General features: G+C 42.5%; 1 protein-coding gene across 1 annotated transcript; it reads right to left on the reverse strand.

Moving 5' to 3' along the window:
• Window positions 1–1805: 1805 nt before the first annotated feature.
• Window positions 1806–19549, reverse strand: POLR3E (RNA polymerase III subunit E). The gene is made up of 21 exons (XM_072120581.1): window positions 19393–19549; window positions 17946–18039; window positions 16567–16617; window positions 15596–15673; window positions 15393–15508; window positions 14868–14950; window positions 14090–14197; window positions 13952–14001; window positions 13037–13156; window positions 12181–12266; window positions 11322–11366; window positions 10775–10866; window positions 10229–10349; window positions 9964–10045; window positions 9677–9736; window positions 8443–8600; window positions 7766–7830; window positions 5585–6060; window positions 3947–4024; window positions 3214–3339; window positions 1806–2385 (listed from the first exon to the last, which is right to left on the reverse strand). The coding sequence occupies exons 2-21, from the start codon at window positions 17979–17981 to the stop codon at window positions 2329–2331; spliced, it is 2088 nt and encodes a 695-aa protein (XP_071976682.1). The 5' UTR covers window positions 17982–18039; window positions 19393–19549; the 3' UTR covers window positions 1806–2328.
• Between the last annotated feature and the right edge of the window lie 31 nt (window positions 19550–19580).

Below are 19580 nucleotides of genomic sequence, written 5' to 3' on the forward strand. Positions count from 1 at the left end.
TACCAACTATGAAAGGTATACCCTTTCCACAAGATAGGGGAGCTACAGTCTGATCAGTGGACGTACCCTGATGGTCTCTGGACTCAGTTAACAGCTAGGACAACACAAGTTACCTATAATCCAAATAATCACACACTAATACCTGACCAAAATAATACAGACAGCTGGTGTCAATCACATACCAATTTTTTTTTATTTCTTTGTACAATTTACAGCAGTAATGGCTTCTCACTTTATTCCAAAATTACAAATATAAGGCCGCTCTCCACTGCAGAGCCACACACAGTGTTAAAAGGAAATACAAGTGATGTCATTTTCTAATTCTGGAAAATAAAACCTAGGAAAAACTTTTTTTTTTTTGGTTCTTTATAAAACATAAATTAGACCTGTCAACTGAGTTTTACCACACACACCAGTAATACCTGCTGGTAAGGGGTTTCAATATCTCACCTATCATCTGCCACTGAGATACTAACTTAATGCCAGCTGGTTTTCTGATATGTAAATGAGTATAGAAGAGTCCATTTCTGACTAGAAGAGTCATGTTTTCTCAAGGCTGCCAGTGAACTCTGCCTCCCTCTTTTGGTAAACAGCTCAGCTTCTCCTTGAATCTTGACCTGACAAGAAGTCATCTCCCTGTTCTTACCAGAATGCTGCCCCTCTCACTGAATGGTGAATTTAGCAGTGATCATTGTGTGGGAAACTGCTGATCTGTCACCATTTCATGTCAGAAATTGAGGACGCTTCTTTAACCCCTTGTACTAATACTGCCATTGAAAACACAAGATCAAAACATGGAAGAGCCATCTTTGGCAAATCAAGGGTCGCTATTTACATAGAGAATAGTTTTTAATAAGTGACCCTCCTATACACCAAAAACAAGGAAAGGCTTTGACGTGGTCACAGTAAATTTCTATCCAGATGAATGACATTTAGCTTGTGCTGGTCATACAGTACTGAGGTATGAAGCTCAAAATTTGTGAGAAAAATTAAGCCGTCCTGTCAGTCTTATTCATGGGGGATATTACTCCTGTGTGTTCATTTCCATTTTTGGTATCCTATAAACAATCCTAAAGTACTAATGGAGGGATATTATCAAACATAAATGGACCCCGCCTTCCCCCAAGACTATTGGCCAGGCATAACTATTGATTCCCTATCCTCAGGATAAGCAATCAATAGATGAATGGTGGAAGACATGACCCCAGCTTCGAACAGCTCTTTGGCTCCATCCTCCTGTAGTGGGCAGAAGCTGTAACTACAGCTGCTTCTACCATTTACTCTTAATGGCTGCAGTGACTGTGCCTAGTTGTTACGCACTCTACGAGTTGCACCCTACAAGTTGATGAACAACCAAATTGTGTGGGTGCCAGATTCCCATCATCAACAATTGGTGGCCTATCCAATTCTTGGTCAATCTTATTATTTAAATCTCTTAAAGGAGTGTTACATGAGCATGGGACCAGGTGAGCAAAAAAAAACAAACAAAACCACATAATTATCCCATATTCCTGGTTTCAGGCTGGTGTCTGACAAGAAGCACCAGGGATTTGCAGGACAAGCTTCAGTCAATGACCGTCCTAGGACATGGGACGTCTTATCCCCCTTCACCGAGGAGGTCACCATTTGGTTGAATTCTGTCCTGTGACCCCTCCCTTAACTATAAGGCCTGAAACCGGAAGTACCAGAGCGGGATAAGTATGCGTTATCGTAATAATGAGCTATTCATAGTAATATACAAAACTCTAAAGAGACAACAGGACGTACAGTGAGGGGGAAAAAGGCAAGAAAATGAAACCAGCAGCTTCTTTAAACAGGCGTAGCCACCTTTATTGTCATAATTGTGCGCTTACCGATATCTATAGGATCAGGAACCAGTGACATCACACGGTACCTCATTCCCCAGTGATGTCACTAGTTCATGTCTCTATATGATCCTCACTAGACATCCATAGTCATGGAGAAGCACAAGCACACATCTCCTTCATATCCTTCCATGTTATACATGTTCAAGTTGTTAATGCAGTCCAATTCAGATGTTGGCACATGTGTAAAACCCAAAATTTACCCAGCATTATTTTCCCGAACTGGGCGTTCATATTAAATGTGAGGTTAGAGAGAACAAAAAGAGAACTTAATAAAAAAAGCAAACAATGGCCTCAAAGGAACAGCCGTCTCCTAGAGCAGTCTCCCCTCCGTGCACCATGTAGCAGCGTGCCGCATCGCGTGTGAGTGATGGTGCCGGGGGCCCGCAGGACACCATCCAGAACCCATATCATCTATGCTTAGGCCACCGAGTTCTTCTACTACTGCCGGCTTCCTGGATCATCAGGATTGTACTGTTCCTTTAAGATACCACATACCTCCATAACACACACAACAGTCCTGAAAAGAGAAGACGGAGAAAACATACAGCCTAGTTATTAGGTTTAGCCAATTTTTTTTTTCTGGTATGGGTACGTCACTGTGTATCACAAAAGAGCAACTTAATTTGAGAGGAATTAAAGGGGTTGCCCACTATCAGCAAATAATAAGGTTTGTGTAAGGAAAAGTTGTACAATTTTCCAATATACTTTCTGTATCAATTCCTTATAGTTCTCTAGATCTCTGCTGTCTTTTTATAGAAAGCTTCCATGTTTACTTCCACCGGATAGAAATCTGTCCATGGTCATGTGATGTCACACAGGTGCAAGGCTCGTTGGTATCATAGAGAGTAATCAGAGCCGTGTGATATAACGAGCCGTGCACCTGTGTGACATCATAGAGAGTAATCAGAGCCGTGTGATATAATGAGCCGTGCACCTGTGTGACATCATAGAGCTTAATCGGAGCAGTGTGATATAACGAGCCGTGCACCTGTGTGACCATGGGCAGATTTCTCTCCACTGGAAGTAAACTTAGAAGCTTCCTGTAGAAGGACAGCAAGCAGAGATCTAGAAAACAGTGATGAATTGATACAGAAAGTATATTGGAAAATTTTATAACTTTTCCTTACACAAACCATATCAATTATTTGCGGAAAGTGGACAATCCCTTTAAATCATTATGTGTCTAGACTGTATAATTTATTTAGCTAAGAGAAATACAACTCCCGCACGAGCAGCGTTAAAGAAATCACTGCTGGTAAACACACAACTTAGCGGCTAAGCCTTTTAATACGGTTAGTGTGAACTGTGCTTACATAGGAGGTTTAATTCCCATCATGCTTCTTACCTTCAGCACCTTGTCCAGCTGCTGCTTACTGAGACTCTCTCCAAACTCCTGGCTCATCCGCGCCTGAATCATGTTCCTGCGTAACCTGTGGCCTTTGGAGAAAAGCTCCAGTAGTGTCTGTCGTTCCTATGGCACAAACGTGAAATGGATTTTAGGACGGGGCTATACCTAGATTCAACCCTCAACTACCACCTCCAAAGACAAGCATGTAGGGCTTGACCAAGTGTGCAAGTGTCCTCACTGGAAAGAGGAATTTCTGCTGCCAGGCTCCTGTTGGTGGGTTAACTTCTGTAAAGATTGGGCATGTTGGAATCCACCTGCCTGATCCTTCTTTCGCCTGATACCTGCCATCAAGTAAAAGGCAATCCCTATATTTATCTATCCTAAGTATACACGCATAGCAGGTATTGGGATCTGCGGTATGTCATTTAATTGCTGCAAATCATTGTGCAGAGGTTTAATTCTTCCCGAGATGGAAAGCTGCAGAAACCAGGACCATTTTGCCTGGTTTCTGATGCCTGGGTGTACTTGCTGGTGTTAATTCTGCAGCCATTACGCTACGTGTGAAGGTACTTTTATTCTCCTCAGATGGCAGGGAAGATCAGGGTCGGGCCATCTGGAATTCCTCTGCCTGATCCTTATATTCTTAGGAGATACTCTACTATTAGAGGTGCTGGCCGTGGCTCTCTCCATTCATTACACATGAACGTATGTGGCCCTCAGGCTGACCTACCTTATCATAAGTGTCCCCACAGGTCCAGAGTGCAAACACTTTTTGTTCCTCAGGTGTAGCAGTGCTCTGAGGAGGAAACTAACAAGAAAAAGATAAAAAAGATAACATGGAATAATGCTTAAAGTCTGACAACAGATATATCAGTTCTGGTAGAAATATAAATTCCTTATAATATCTAAATTTTGAAACCCCCTTTCCTTTCTGGGTTATGTTGTTGTTCTGTTAGTCCTCCTGAAAATTATGAGCCAATTTTACCATTCCCTGGTGTTCCATCACTGCCTATAGGCTGCAGTTGTTGCTCTACTTTCATGTGTAAGCAGTATATTTCAGAACATCCCGTTCCCCTTATGCCAAATATTAGCATATTTTATTATTTAAGACAATGCCAGGTAGAGGTTTTGCCATTAAAAGTGAAGCCGGGAAAGGAGAGTCTGCAGGTTTACGGCATAAATAAAGTGCACTGTTCCCAAAATCTTCATGAAACAAGGGATTAGCCGAGTCAATTGTAACAGGATAAAGCAATTCTTCAAGAAATCAATGAGATGTGAAGGTAATTGTGCAGGGAATCCATTGTGTCACTGACCTAATTACACGGCCAGATTCCTGCGGTCACCCGGATTATCCGAGAAGGTGCGCGGGTATAGGGAGGGACAATAGGCGCCATTCAAAGGAAAACATTCCAGTCCTACAGGGATCCTGAGTACGGTTTCATCTTGGCTCAAACCCACCCGACATGAGGGAATACTGGGGGGGGTCAAAGCTTGGTCTATGCACAATGCAAAAACCTATCGGCTGATCGCTACAAATGGAGTGCAGTAAAGAGATTTAACAGTAACTACTAGTTATTTTCAGATTGAAAGTGAATTTTATAAACACTCAAGCAATCCCTTTAATAAGTGCAGATTAGTGCAGAAGGGCTATGTGCGCCGCGGCCACCCACGGAAGGGCTATGGGTGCCGCCGCCACCACCCAAAATCTCTAGTCTGCACTTCTTTTACCGCTGTGATTTCTAGAATCATGATAGGACAAAAGACACTTATTCGTCCCACAACTATTCCTCCATGCTCCAACATACATATCTGCTTTGCTGTGAGCAGATGTTCTCAAGGGGGATAAGGTAGCAAGCCACTATTGGCCACTTATACGTTACCCTAATAGGGTCTCCTATATTATATTTACACTGGCAAAGTTTCTTAGTAGTTGCTGGCCAGTAGCAGCACTCTCCACGACTCTCCAACCACTTACACGGGAGCAGTGATCACAGAGAGGTTGTGCATTTAAAAGTAAAGGCACGAAACGTCACAGGAAGTTGCAGGTCACATGACCCACAGTTCACATGAAAAATCGAGAAACTTTACCAGGGTAAGTACTATATGGGTGACCGTCTTAAGGTCTTATACTTATCCTTGTAAAGTTTGTTATTAATGTAACATGACAAGTTATGACATGTCTAATATATTCCATTCTTCAAGGGAAGGGTCAGGATATCCCCATATACATTATATATCCCACCAAAATTAGTGGTCCAAGTCCAACTAATGTACATGGACATCTCTTCCCCATGACAAACATGAGCCACGATTCACTCTCCATGGCAAGGGCCGCTGTGTGGCCTCTATAACGAAGCACAATACTTACAGGCACCATGATCTGTTTACAGCCAGAGTTTATAACCGTTTCCTGCAGCATTTTGTCGGAGATGCCGCTAAAAAGAATATGTCCGGGAGGAAGACTCGCCAAATGAAGATTAAATAAACGTTTAAGTTCACTCATGGTCAAAACATACTGTCTCCTAAATGTAGACTCCACAAAGTCCAGAAGTTCTTTTGCCACAGGATCTTTCTCTCCGTTCATGGACTGGTCAGAGTTCTCATCCTCGTGGACACCATTGGCCATCCCGTTATTGAAGCTCTCATAGGCAGAGGTGTCCATGCTTTCATCGTCACTCACAGGCTCCTCTTTAATGTGAACGTCCGCCACCACCGTAGTGCTAGACGCCAGTTTGGTCTGTTCTTTCTTCCTATGCAAATCCTTTTCCAACCGTGCTTGATTCTCCTTCGCTTTGGCTCTGGCTATATTCAATACTTGGTCCCCGGTCATTACGGTAGATGAAGCTGCGGAGAAGGCAAGTGAAATGGAAAAACCAATGAGAGGCTCTTTGAGAAGAGAGTGTAATGGTAAAACATTTTAAAGTACTTCCAAAATAAAAAAAGCTTATGCTACCTCAGACCAAGGGTGCATGCACACATCCGTGTACCCACACGGCACACGTCGGGCACGCTGGAGAGGAGGAGAAGCGAGTGCTGCTCGCCCCCTTCCCTCTCCATAGAGAATTGTGGTGCACGGTCTATCTTTTTTGCGGTCACGGCACGGCAAGCACACGTTGTGCTCACCGTACTGAACCTGATCGCCATAGACAACTATGGGGGGGGGGAGCATATGCGGGCGTAAATTTGCGGCCGTATATACATCCCCCATACGTTCGTGTGCATGGAAACCAATATGGAGTTATCCATTCAAGTCAATAAAAGGGATTGTTGTTACACCATGACCTCTAGGGGTCAAGAGAACAGAGTCTTGCAATTCATGGGATTTGTGCTGGGAAAATGATGCACCAGTGCACATGTATCTCAAGGTTTTTGGTGGGACAACCCCTTGAATAAATTAAAATAAGATAAATGCCCAAGAAGAAGTGCAGGTGGATGATATCAATGAAAATGGGATGCAGATTTTCTGTCTGGGATATTAAAGGGTTGTACCAAGTTTCACTGTTATCCCCTATCCAAAGGGTAGTAGATAGATATGATTGGCGGGGGTCCCAATGCTAGGACCCCGTCCCATAACTAGAATGGGGGTCCTGTTCTCACCAAGTGGTGGAGTTGCAGGTGGGTGCATGTGTCCCGCTGCTACATTCAATACAATGGGAGTGTTAGAAGTTACAAAGCACAGCGCTCCGGTATCATAAAGGTTTTCACTTTATATTAGTGTGGTGGAAATTTCACTAGCCCCAAAGTATTGAATGCAGCAGCAGGACACATGATTAACCTGCTCACTCCTTCAATTAGCGAGAACAGTGCCCCATTCTCATTGCTAGTCCTTGCTTGTGATCGCTCAGAGTCCCAGCAGTTAGCCCCTAATTGATCAGATTGTTACCCCCAATCATGTGGAAAGGAGAAAACAATCAAACTTGATACAACACATTTAATGAAGGAATAGACACCAAATAAATAATCATGGGATCACCTGTCAGACCCCCAAAAGACCCCCTGCTTGCTTAGAAAGGGGTCTTATTGGGATCTGCACTACTAGCTGCGGCTTTCTGCTTAACAAATACTACAGAATCTGGGACCAAGCCTCTGATATACATGCGCACAGAGCTCAAATCATGTATTGTCCAAACCTCAGTTACGACAACAATGAGCTAATAAAGCAGGATTACACATTAAAAATCAAATCCTCAGGTAATCCTGTACATATCCTCTTACCCGGTTTACACTTGGCCAATAACAAAAGGGCTCAGAATGAAAAATTATTCTATTGAAATGAGATAATTACCAGCGAAACAATAGAACCGGGACCTGCTTACATCTAATAATAACCCACGACAAAGTCCTGCAGTGTTCAGATTGTCGCATCAGGTACGCTGCCCCCTACAGACCACAGACACATAACACGGTTTACTAATCATCTGTATTTACTGTGATGGGAAGACACCAACATGCAACCTTTCTGATACGTTGCTGTACACACTAGGTCTAAGCAAGTCCAAGCAATCTGAACCTGCATGAATGCAAAACCCCGATAAAAAGCTGCAATTACCTGAAGACATATCCATCTTTTTACATGTCAGATCTTCTTTTGACAAACTGAACACTTTCTCTAACCTGCGACAAAAAATGAACATCGAGAATGACAACATGTTGACTTGTAGAGGTGTAAAACAGCTATTTACTATAATAATATGATCTATAGGTGGTACAGTATCTCCAAAGTTTTATAGCAGAGACTTTAATGATGTAAGGACTATATAATAATTTATAAGAAACGTTCTCCATGTAGATGGATTATCCGATTTACATGTCTATTCCATAAAGATTTGGGTCAAATTCTTTCAGGTCTGAACATTGAAGTTCAAAACTATGAAGTTATTGTATTTCGGATAGAAACAAATCTGCTTAGGGAATATTATAATCTATATCCGTCTTCTGCCAATATCATGGAAACTGTAAGTACTTTCATACCGGGGGCCGAGCAGTGAATTTTCCTGTGGGTTCCTTTACAACAGTCCACAGCAAGAAAAATAAAGGTTCATAAAAATAGAAAAATAATACAATATAAAATATAACCAAAAATATATAAAAAATGTAAAAAAAAAAAAAAAAAAAGAAAAAGAAAGCAAAGGTTCAGAGGCAAGAGTGAACCTGTAGGAATATTTGCGCTCCCAAATACAAGAAAAAAATTAAATCAACCCCCAGGTATGTTCTCGCTGTACATACTTGGACTGTATCCCTTTCCATAGCATAGATTGTCTCTGGACCACATCCGGATGCTTCTTCATAAAATCTTCATCAAAAGGCAGCATGAACTCCCAGCCTTTGTTAATCCTTGGTATAGCCATATGGTCCAGGAAGTCCTTGACATCTTCCTGGCAGAGCTAGGAGAAAACCAAAGACTCTCAAATGACCTGAATATTAGGATTTAAGTCAAATTAGCATTAAGGTAACAAATAAGAGATCATTCACAACTTGCATTACTTATGCTGATCACACATCAAAAAGATATACAATGGGAATGGTATATATTGCAAGACACAGGGTGGATACACCCCAAGGCTAAGGCTGGTTTCAGACTAATGTAATAGGGACTGATATATACGGAGGCCATTTGCGGCTGAATATCGGTCCCCATTGACGCCAATGGCGGCCAGTCATGGTGCGGTAAGCATAAGTTGTCTCACCGTACCGAAAATGAGAAATATAGTACATGTTCCACATTTTGCCATGTTACAGCACCAGCTGCTCCCTTCTCTATGGAAAAGAGTGAGCAGCACTCGCTCCTCTCTCCTGTGCGCGGCTGTATGATCGCCAGGGCAAGCAGATGTTTGTCTGAATGAGGACTGAAACAGGACACGACCCTAGTCAGCGCCTTAAAAATGGACTGACCACAGCGTAGAGGACGGGACTACTCGCATCATAGTGATCTATCATACAAGGAGTCCCTGCTTCCCTGCAGTAATTGTGATCAGTGTATAATTCATAAGAAACGCTGGAAAATCTGATTAACACGTCTACTTTGTAAAGATTGGGGTCAAATTCTATGTAATCTGAACATTGGAGCTCATGTAAACTGTGCAATTATTGGGTTTCTGATCCAAGAGCCAAACGAATGGAAACAAATCAGCATAGAAATTGAAGCAATCCATAGGAGTCATGTGCAGATCACCGATATCATGGGTTTCAAAAACCCCAGTGTAAAGGACAGGATTACTTTTATCATAGCCATCTATCATACAAGGAGTAGCCACTGTAATCATGATCAGTGTGGAAGCAGGGATTCCTTGCATCAAATATTACCAAGATCCTCAGAGTCTCGTCCATTACACGTTGGGTTGGCTCTTGAAATCCGGCAAGTGTATGGTATGTTTTTTGTGTTTTGTCTATAGTTACAACTATGGCAGGATTACCTCCACCATACCCAATCTGCATCAATGAACACGTATAACGTTCATACCTTTGTCACAGTCGCCACATCTTTCCTCACCACCCAGCGATCTTGTGTGAACTTCCACATCTAAAAGACAAGGCCGGCAGTGAGGATGCTAGACTTGATGTCATGATTCAAAGATCAATACTAAAAATCTGGCCCATCGTCAGAGTTCCTATATATATCCATCAAGTTTCCATATGGAAGTATATTATGGTATATTGCAGTAGTATAGGACGTCTAACGATGCGACACTGTTTTTACAATGGACAATTAGAGTCTACTATACAGTTCTGTATTCTGCTCATACTTACAACAAAGTCTCTTCCACGACACAGAACTTCGGCAGGGACCCCACTGTGAGGACTGGATGACTCCTTTGGATACAATACATCACTAGAGATAAAGAAAATTATATTATTAGAGTATAAAATGCAGTGGAAAAAGTCCCTGTATAAGAATACACGTGAAATGACCTTGTTACAGTTGGGAATCACAATGTTTAGCACATATACTCCAGCAATACCTACACTGTACACTCACTATACATGGGTTTGCAGTCAACTTTTTAGCACTTACCTCTTAACCACCCAGTTTCCCTGCACCAACATCGCCACCTGCTGTATGCATCGCAGAACTGCAATAGATTCTGTTCCTGCCGCCATTAATCCCATGAGATTAGCGAACGGTATAACTTTAACTAAAAATAAGAAAATGCATTTAAAATCTTTATGTACAATTCTGGGAAATAAGGACTTATTCAAACGATTCTGGGAACATGGAGCGCACACATTTCACAGACTACTGCTCGGGGAAAGGGAGTCCAAGCACAATGGTGCTGACTGAATATATGATTACAGTACAGCGCAGTGGTCCTACACGAACGCAGGGATTCCTTGCATCATATACAACTATGATGCTTGGGCTCCCATTGCTGAAGCATATTCCAAAGAATCTCATTCCCCATTTCTTCCCACTACTACCTTTGTAAAGGTAGCTAATAAACCTAATTTACAAAGGCAGTGGGAATATTTTTGATTGCATCTATATATCATGTATGTAGATTAATATATAAGCGGAGCTGCATCTGATAAAGAACAAATTGGAGTGAGTTTAAGGACATACCGTTTTTCATCAGAATCTTGATCTGATCTGCCAGCGGTAAGGTTCTCAGCTGGGCCATGGATAGGACATTACTGGGAGCTACCGGCTTTTCACTATTTGGGAAAATACATTATAACTATAACAAGTATTAATATATATTATATATATTTTACATGTATGTATGAGATATATACACAATATAGATAAATAAATAAATAGATATACATACATACAGTCCTAGCAAAATATCAAGAATCTACAAAGGTCTGCCATATATACTCGAGAATAAGCCTAGTTTTTCAGCACAAAAAGGGTGCTGAAAACCCAAACTCTGCTTATACTCGAGTAAAAAAAAAATATAGGTTTTACCAGGTTTTTGTGGTAAAATTAGGGGCCTCGGCTTACACTCGAGTATATATGGTAATAATATGACATGAATCAGAGGCACCGATATTGGGGTGTTCTGCCATTTAGCGGATCCTCACATACTTCGTAGTGGCCACAGGGGTCCAAGAAGTCCCAAAACAGTAAAATATAAAAAGCCATCACTACATAAAACAGAAGTTACCTTTCTTCCTCAACACTGGGCGGCATCAGCATCTCCAAGTACTCACTGCAATAGAAGAGACGACACGGTCACTTTTGACACACATAAAACCGAATGTATCCAGATAAATACTGATGTATCGGGAAGATCTACTCTGAACATCGAATAAGTTGAACACAGATGTGCACACAACTGGGCAGATTTATCAATCAGTTAAAGTAAAAAAAAACTATAATACACCAAATTTTTCTAGGGACACACTAGAAAAAGTCTATGTGTGGACTTGGTTTGCATCAAAATTTTGCATATTTTAACATACACCAAGCCAGCAGATTCAGCTGTCATTTTGACAGATCTGTCTAAATAGTGTAAATTTAACCCTTTATAGACAGCAGGAACAGTTTTGTACAGCAGTTTTCAGGAGGCGACTTCTGATAAAGTATATAGCAGTCCTGCTGTACCCGCACTGGTGACAACACACAGAATAACAAAAGTTTTACTTCTGAGTGCTTAACATCAGTGTTTGTACAGAGCAGGATGTCCAAGTGGCTGCCACCAATGAGGAAAGCTAACAGGATCGGTTATAGGTTCAATGCTATTAGCCAAGTGTTAAAACTTTTATGCTGTTTTAGCTGCCAAGAGAACTGACCTGTCCGCATCCCTTACACAACATTCACGTATGCTGGACGAGCATATGACAGCGTGCTAGAGAGCAGCGCTCACCCCTCCACTTTTCATAGATAACAGCACCATACGCACTTGGTCGCCTTACCAGTCTAAGGGGATGTATATCCGATATGCATCCCCCTGACAGTTGTGTGAATGCGCCCTCCTGATGAAACACACACACTCTCTCTCTTATTAAGTCTTTATCCTGTACCTGGGGGATTTTATTAACTCTTGGTTCTCCGTCGCCGTCTGATTTTGACAAAGCAGATATTGTCTTTCATGTTCTGATCGACTGTCCTAAAAAATACAAAAGAAAGTTAATATTTGAAGGGCTCAAAAAGGGTTTTTTTTAACAGAAAATCATGGCTGCTTTCTTCCAATAACATGGATAGTGACCATGGATAGTGTGTGGTACTATAACCAAATGATAATCAACCATCAAAATCCATCATTATAAACCTGATAAACCAGGGGCACTTACTCATAGATCCAGGCACCGTGACTGTGGTAATCATGTTATGTTTGTTATCCATGGGGTCCTTTCCTTCTAATATCAACTTTTATGTTTATGCCAATAAGCCAGAGGGGCTCCTGGGGGTGTTTCAAGAGTCCCTTCATGTTGTAGCTTCATAGGCTGTTACACTGTGCAGGAGCACTCCCACCCCACTGTGTGCTGAAACTTCCTTTGGTGCTGTGAGATTACATCAGTCAGAGGGAGCAGAGGAGAGGAAGTGTAACAGTTTGTGAAGCTACAGCATGGAGAAGCTATGGTTCACACGCCCATAGTCCTTCAGGCTTTTAAAAGTTAATTTTAATTGGAAGGAGGCCATGGATAACAAATATAAGAAGATTACCACAGTCACGGTGCCTGGAGTAAGTGTCCATGGTTCATCATGATTTTCAGCTCTACTTGTTTCTATACAGCTACAATGGAGGCACATACCATGGTCAGGAGTGGCACTATTTTTGGGGCAGCCATTATTTCAACCCCTTTAAATCAAAATACCCAATTTCTCCATGAATTTAGCTGTAACCCTTGGTCAGTGGGATTATCCATAGACTCTCACCTTGATCCCGCAGTAGTGAAGGTGCACCCAGGACTCCTCAGCTTGCTTCTTTTGCAGAAATTCATAGGACTGGGCCCTCCTCTGCTTGGCCTGGTCAGATTCGGGGCGAGAAAAACGTACCTACCAGGAGAACAAGTGACATTTACAATGATATCACAGGACGTGCCTGGACCCCCTTAATCTACAAAACATGTAAAAGCAATTACTATGACATCAAGAAGCAAAATTAGACATCTAGCAGCAGCAGCTAAAGGCACATCAAAATAACCATCATTAGCAATGTCTTCAATCGTGTCCTTAGCTATAAGGCTTAACCCCTTAATAATCTTTTGAACTCTGTGTGATTGGTGGTTGGCTTCTGGCATGGCAGCACTTAGGACTAATGTCATGATGGGAGCGTCTCCTACTCTAACTCATTAGCATTTTCTGATTAAATTGTAAAACTACTTAAATTTAAATGTGGTTTAAAGTTTCATTCTATGGGAATGGATGGAAATTGCTAAACAACCTCTCACATGTGCGACCTGCAGCTCCATCAATTATTGAGAATGGTACCCGTTTACTCATGACCCCACTGATCAGATTGTTATCCCCTACCGACAAGATAAGGGATAATAATCAACAAGCTGGTTGGTCCGACTGCTTGGACCCCACTAAACATAAGGCTACATTCACACTGTAGCACGGTGGGCACCTGTCCGCGCCCGGGAGAGGAGGAGGGGGTGAGCGCTGCTCAAACCCGCCCCTCTCTATAGCGATATATGCGCCCATTGCTGTTTATGGGGGACGGATACATCCGCTGTATATACGTCGGCCGCATATATATGTCCCCCATACGGTCGAGTGATTACAGCCTAAGAACGGGACCCGCTGCAATAAAGAGAACAGGAGACAAGAGTTACCAGTAAGACTTACAGTTACTTGCTTGACGTCATCCTCAACTTCATCCTGAGAGGAATCACCGGCTAGAAGACACAAGATGTGACCTTAACACCAAAGACATTATTACCACAAAAATATGAAAGAACTACATGTAGCATTACTTTCACCTACCATCATTTGCAGCTTCTCGCTCTCGGCATTTGGTATCTGCTTTGTCCAAATATGAGAAACTGGGCCGAAGCTGAAGGATCCCGTGTAAAGGTGTTACATGGATCTCACCTGCAACAGAAGAAAATAAATCCTTGAAGGAGTTTTCCAGGAATATGGGGCCAGGAAGAAAATAAGTAATTCTCCCCACTCTAGTACTCCCTAAAGTTCTGGATAAGAGGATCATAGGATCCACTTTATCCAATGATTGGCCTCCTCTGGAACACAAGAAGTGAAGTCCCATGGAAAGCGGAAGTGACGACCATTGTCAGAGGAGGCCTCTCATTGAGCGAAACAGGTCCCAACACCTTTTGGAGCATGAGTACAGGTGCAAGGCATGAAGAACTGAAAAGAGACAGGAGCCAGAGAAGGGCAAATGTGTCCCCCACCCCTTCTTTCTCACTATTGGTTTTTCAATATTTCTACGGATTTTAGTAATCCAGGGGTTGAAAAACCTGTCCGCTTTCTTCAAAAAACAGACCTATACCTAACCATGGGTAGTGTGTGATATTGCAACCAAGCTCCATTCATCTCTATACAACTCAGCTGCAATACCAGCACAAACTATGGTCGGGGGTGGCTTGTAGAAGAAATGAGCCATGTAATTTAATCTCTGGACAACCCCTTAAATAATAAATTTCAGGAAAGAAAATTGGAAATTGAATATTTTTACAAGATGCATAACAAAATCGGCAGCACCCCATTACAGGAATTGGTGGTCTGATTGCAGGGACCAGCGTACCTTTTCGATAAAATGCAACCGCATAGCGAGATGTGTTGCTAGCAGCTTGAATGGAAGAGAACGTCTGCTTGTCCATAAGTTTTCTAATATAAAAAGTACACAAAGTAAAGTGATCAAGCATAATGCTTGTAATACATCAGTACAATATGCAGATTGTGAAAGAACAAAGTATTTAGCACTCATATGCATCATCTGTGGTTGCTCTACACAACACTAACAATTTAAAAGAAAAGTACATGCATAACAATGAAAAAAGCACCTAAATTTTGTTTAACCCAATGAGGTAGGATGTATTAAAAAGGCCTAAAGTTCCATATGACTATTTGTAATGTACTTCTATATGTCCCCTGTGATTTGTAAAGCGGTACGGAATATGATGGTGCTATATAAAGATTATTACTAATGTCCAGGAAGCTTGGGAATATAGGATTCCACAAACATGGAAATTATTAGATGACATCTGCTGTAAGGTAATCGGTAACAAATTTCCAGAATGTCTTCATTATAATAGAAGGATTTTCTTACGAGGAGAAGGTGCTGGTCTCGTCAGTACCGGTGCCATCCACATTGAATGCGATCTGTTCACCTTTACTACGACAGTAATTTGGACTCATTGTATTTATGGCCATGTCAACCTCCACCTAAAATATAATACAGGGGACAATGTCACCTCCAACAAATCTTCCAAGAGGCTGAAGATGAAATCATAGACACAATTTCTCTCCTACTTTTTGTTGCTTTGGTTTAATCCTGGCTGCGAGATGTGGGACGCCATCATAGGTCATCATTGAAGGTCGTATCGGATACTTGGAATAGAGGGGGGAAAATTTTTTTTTGAAAAATTGGTTGACAGAACTAATGAACTGAAAAATATTAGAGACATTAAACACATTTGCATATGAAAGGAAGTTCTCAAATTTTAATCCTCTAGTGATGTTAACAGCATAAAGAATATTTTTACAATTTTACTCTTATTATTATTTCTCTTTTAGCTCCTATCACTCAGTGATGGTCAGTTTAAGATTCAAGAGTGTAGGCGGGGACTCTAAGCAGACACTTTACGATCCCTCTAGTGCTATGAGATGCTGTGTGCTGGCAATGTGCTTAGATTATCAGGGTACAGGTTTATCTACACTTTCATTTAGCTCCTGAAAGTTCTACTTGTATCTGCCACAGAAAATGAGAGATTTGACTGATCAGAGTCATTAGATAAATATAACACACAATGACACTCTCTGCTATATCTCAACTATACAGAGTCAGCTCTGCTATAACTCCTTCCCCTTCTAAAGATGTTTGTACAGCAAGTCTCCTCACACTGCTAAAAACCTGGGGACCATGTTCTGTGTGTGAATGGAGTAGTAATACACATGTGCTCTTTTCACTACTTCAATTCTTGATGGAGCGCTGTACTCTGCTATCACCATCAGTCCTAAACTAATGAGCAATCCTGAAGTCAGGGGTGGGAGTCCCCATCACTGAGGGTCCCAGAAGTCAGATCTCCAACATTAAAATATTTGTGAAAAGAAACATCACCGCAAGGAAAGACTAAAAATACAACCATTGGCTAAAACTTGTTTTACAAAGCATTGTAATATAATCTTCCATTACACATAATACAGCTATAGAAATTACAGTCCTGTGGGAATAGCCGCATATACTGAGGCAATGCAAGTCACCTATAATTGGTGTCACATACCTGGAATAAGTACAGCTTCTCGGCCAGGCTTTTGGCCAGATAAACATCAAGCTGAAATAGGGAAAGAAGTCGGCATTAGGTGATGCAGATTATAACTCATGATTACATTGTTATAATGTTAAGTGACTGTGTATAGACGCAACGCATCAGGTGACAAATTACATCTAAGGGCTCTGGTTTCCGATACTTCTCATGTCTATTATTTATAACATATCCACAGAGTATTTCATCGCTCCCGTAGAGATGCATGGAGTGTGGCCGCGCATGCTGAAGCCGGAAACACGAGCAGGAATAGGACCTGCTGCGAGTTGTGTGGCTCGGGCAGTCACTGATCACACACAGGGCTGTGATAACAAAGCCATGTATGAAATAACTTTGTCTTTGTGCTATACAACGGAACAACAGAAAAACCATTCGTGTGAAGGGAGCATAGACCATATTCACATGAGCCTCATTCAGAACAACAGAAAATATCTGCTGCGCGTGAATATACTTTTATTGACAGGTGTCAGATCGTCCTTGTGGATTCCACAAAGCACAGTTTACATAAAGGGTCATTTTCATACCAACATTTTGGAACATACTATAAAAACCAAATGGGCCTAGACAGGTAAAGTCTAAACCAGATTTATCTTATATGAGACATTAACCACAAGCCAAATGCAAAGAGCTTTGCCCTTTTCCAAGATTAAGCGACACACTTGTCTGTAGGCAGCAATTGGTACTGCAGATTATGTCCATTAAAGGGGTTCTCCCTTGCCGATCGGTGGGTGTCTGAGATATGTGATCCCCGCGGATCACAAGAACGGGGGTCCAATGTACCCCCATCACACCCCGAAATGACTGAAGCAGCTCCTGCCCAGTTCATCTCTATGGAGCTTACGGAGATTGAGGAGTACAATAGAACCTAACTTGCTCCGATTGGAGAACCCCTTTAAGTGTATGAAGTTAAACGGCGATAACAGATACAATTCAGAGACAGAGCCTGATGGATGAGGTTCGTCTGGTTATACCCCAAGCATCATCATCTCTGGATGAATGGACATACATGACAGTCCTGCGTGTGCACTGCTCTCTATTCATCTCTGTGGCTCCATCCTCTCCGGCAGTACAATAGAGCTGAACGCAGCGCAATGGATATGTGAGCCAATTGCTCCATTTATCCATAGAGGAATAGGACTATTCTGCAGTTAAATGGGGTCCCCTGGAATCTGAACCCCAATGATCAGACTCGGTCTTCTTATTATGGTAAAGTATCCTTTGTGGAACAACCCCTTTAAGCATGTGACACCATCCATCTCATATACACGTGACCACTACCTCCTTACACAAAAGACATAAGTGAGATAGGTGCTAGAAGAAGGGCACCTACACTCTACCTCTTGTATAATGGGATCGTCATCTTCATTTTCCATACTACAGTCAGACACCAAGGCGTGTGCTCCACGTGACTCAGGACCCAACAATAGACACCTATAGAAACAGAGAGTAAACAGATGACATGTACAGTAGACGAGGCCCCGGCAACAAACCATGACTAATCCCATAACTCAGCTATACCTCTGTAACGCTAATAGCTACATAAATTTGCCATTTCCGGGGTCTTAAATAGATGGGGGGGGCCGGCCTCTGATGCCAGAGAATATAATATAAAGTTATTTTATCCGGTTGTAAGGGAAACAATTTGTAGCTAAAAGAAGGCTGTCATTTAGGGCTCTATAAGAACCTGTCACTAGCTGCATGTGTGAAAATGTGATGCCAGGTTCTCTTTTAAAGACGCAACGTGTTGTCTGTGTTGTGGAGGTGGCAAAACCAACATTAAATTTAACTCTGTGGAACCAACATCAAAAGTGTTATCTGACCAACACCTCCCATCGGGACACTGCTTTATCCCTGTTAGCTCCTGATATCCTTTCATGTACAGACACGGCGTCAGTAAAGCACCTGAGTCATTGGCACTTTCCAGACACTCCCCAGCTATGGCAGCGCCAGGACCACAAGCGCAGGATGTCCGGTCATGTCACCTTACAGCATGACACAGGTCCCACTATAGGGCCATCCTTCAATGGAAGGATGAAACTGCAGAGTGAGGAAACCCGTAGGCTGATGTGCGGTGGCCGTAGTGATGTTGGCGCACCGGATGCCACATCAACCATGATTATATTTAACCCCACATACACTTGGTACAATGTACCCAACTTTGCTGTAATGTTTATGGGCACCTTTAGGCTGCATATGCGGAGGTAACATTGTAGATTGTGCCTCAATACGCAAATCAAGGTGCACAGTGTGAACGCGGCCTTAGGATATATGGGGGCATTGGGGTCTTTGGTGCAATCTGGGTCCTCATTCCTTCACACTTGGGGATAATATAACGTTTCTTATACTCAGGATACTGGAATGATCAGAAATACTGAGTCATTGCCTGCACCTATTATAAGGAAACAGCGGAGTATTATAAAAACATTACAGCTACAGGGATAATGGTTTATCATAGGGAAGACACACATGACTGGGCACTCAGCTTTCCCAGGAGCATGTTTCACCTGCCAGAGCACAGGGTCACAGCGATACAGGAGACGGGATATCAGGCTGATTTATACATAGGAGTCAGGGAAAGCTAGGTGATGGACACCGTAGTCGCCACCCAGCTTTCCCAGGCTGCAGTGTGATGATTACACTGCACAGTGTGAGCCATGATGTAGAGGTGCCCTGCAGCAGCTATGGGGGGATGACTGCAGCCCCCGGCAGCACCACGTGACCCGCCCCGGGGAAGCTCCAGCCACACTCCGGCCCAGGGTCACCCCCCGCCTCCGGCCTACCTACCGCACTCGGCTCCCGGTGTCTGAGTCGCTCCCCGGCCAGACCTCAGGCGGCAGCCATACTGTTGTAACGCAGACACGTGGGGAGCGGCTCCTCTTACCCACAATGCACTGAGCGGTGTGTCTGGTGACAGCGGGTCGGCAGGTGGCGCTGTCATCCCATCAACAAAATACAAATGACTGAAAAGGAAA

Source organism: Engystomops pustulosus, chromosome 8 (genome assembly GCF_040894005.1).
Source record: "Engystomops pustulosus chromosome 8, aEngPut4.maternal, whole genome shotgun sequence".
NCBI lineage: Eukaryota > Metazoa > Chordata > Amphibia > Anura > Leptodactylidae > Engystomops > Engystomops pustulosus.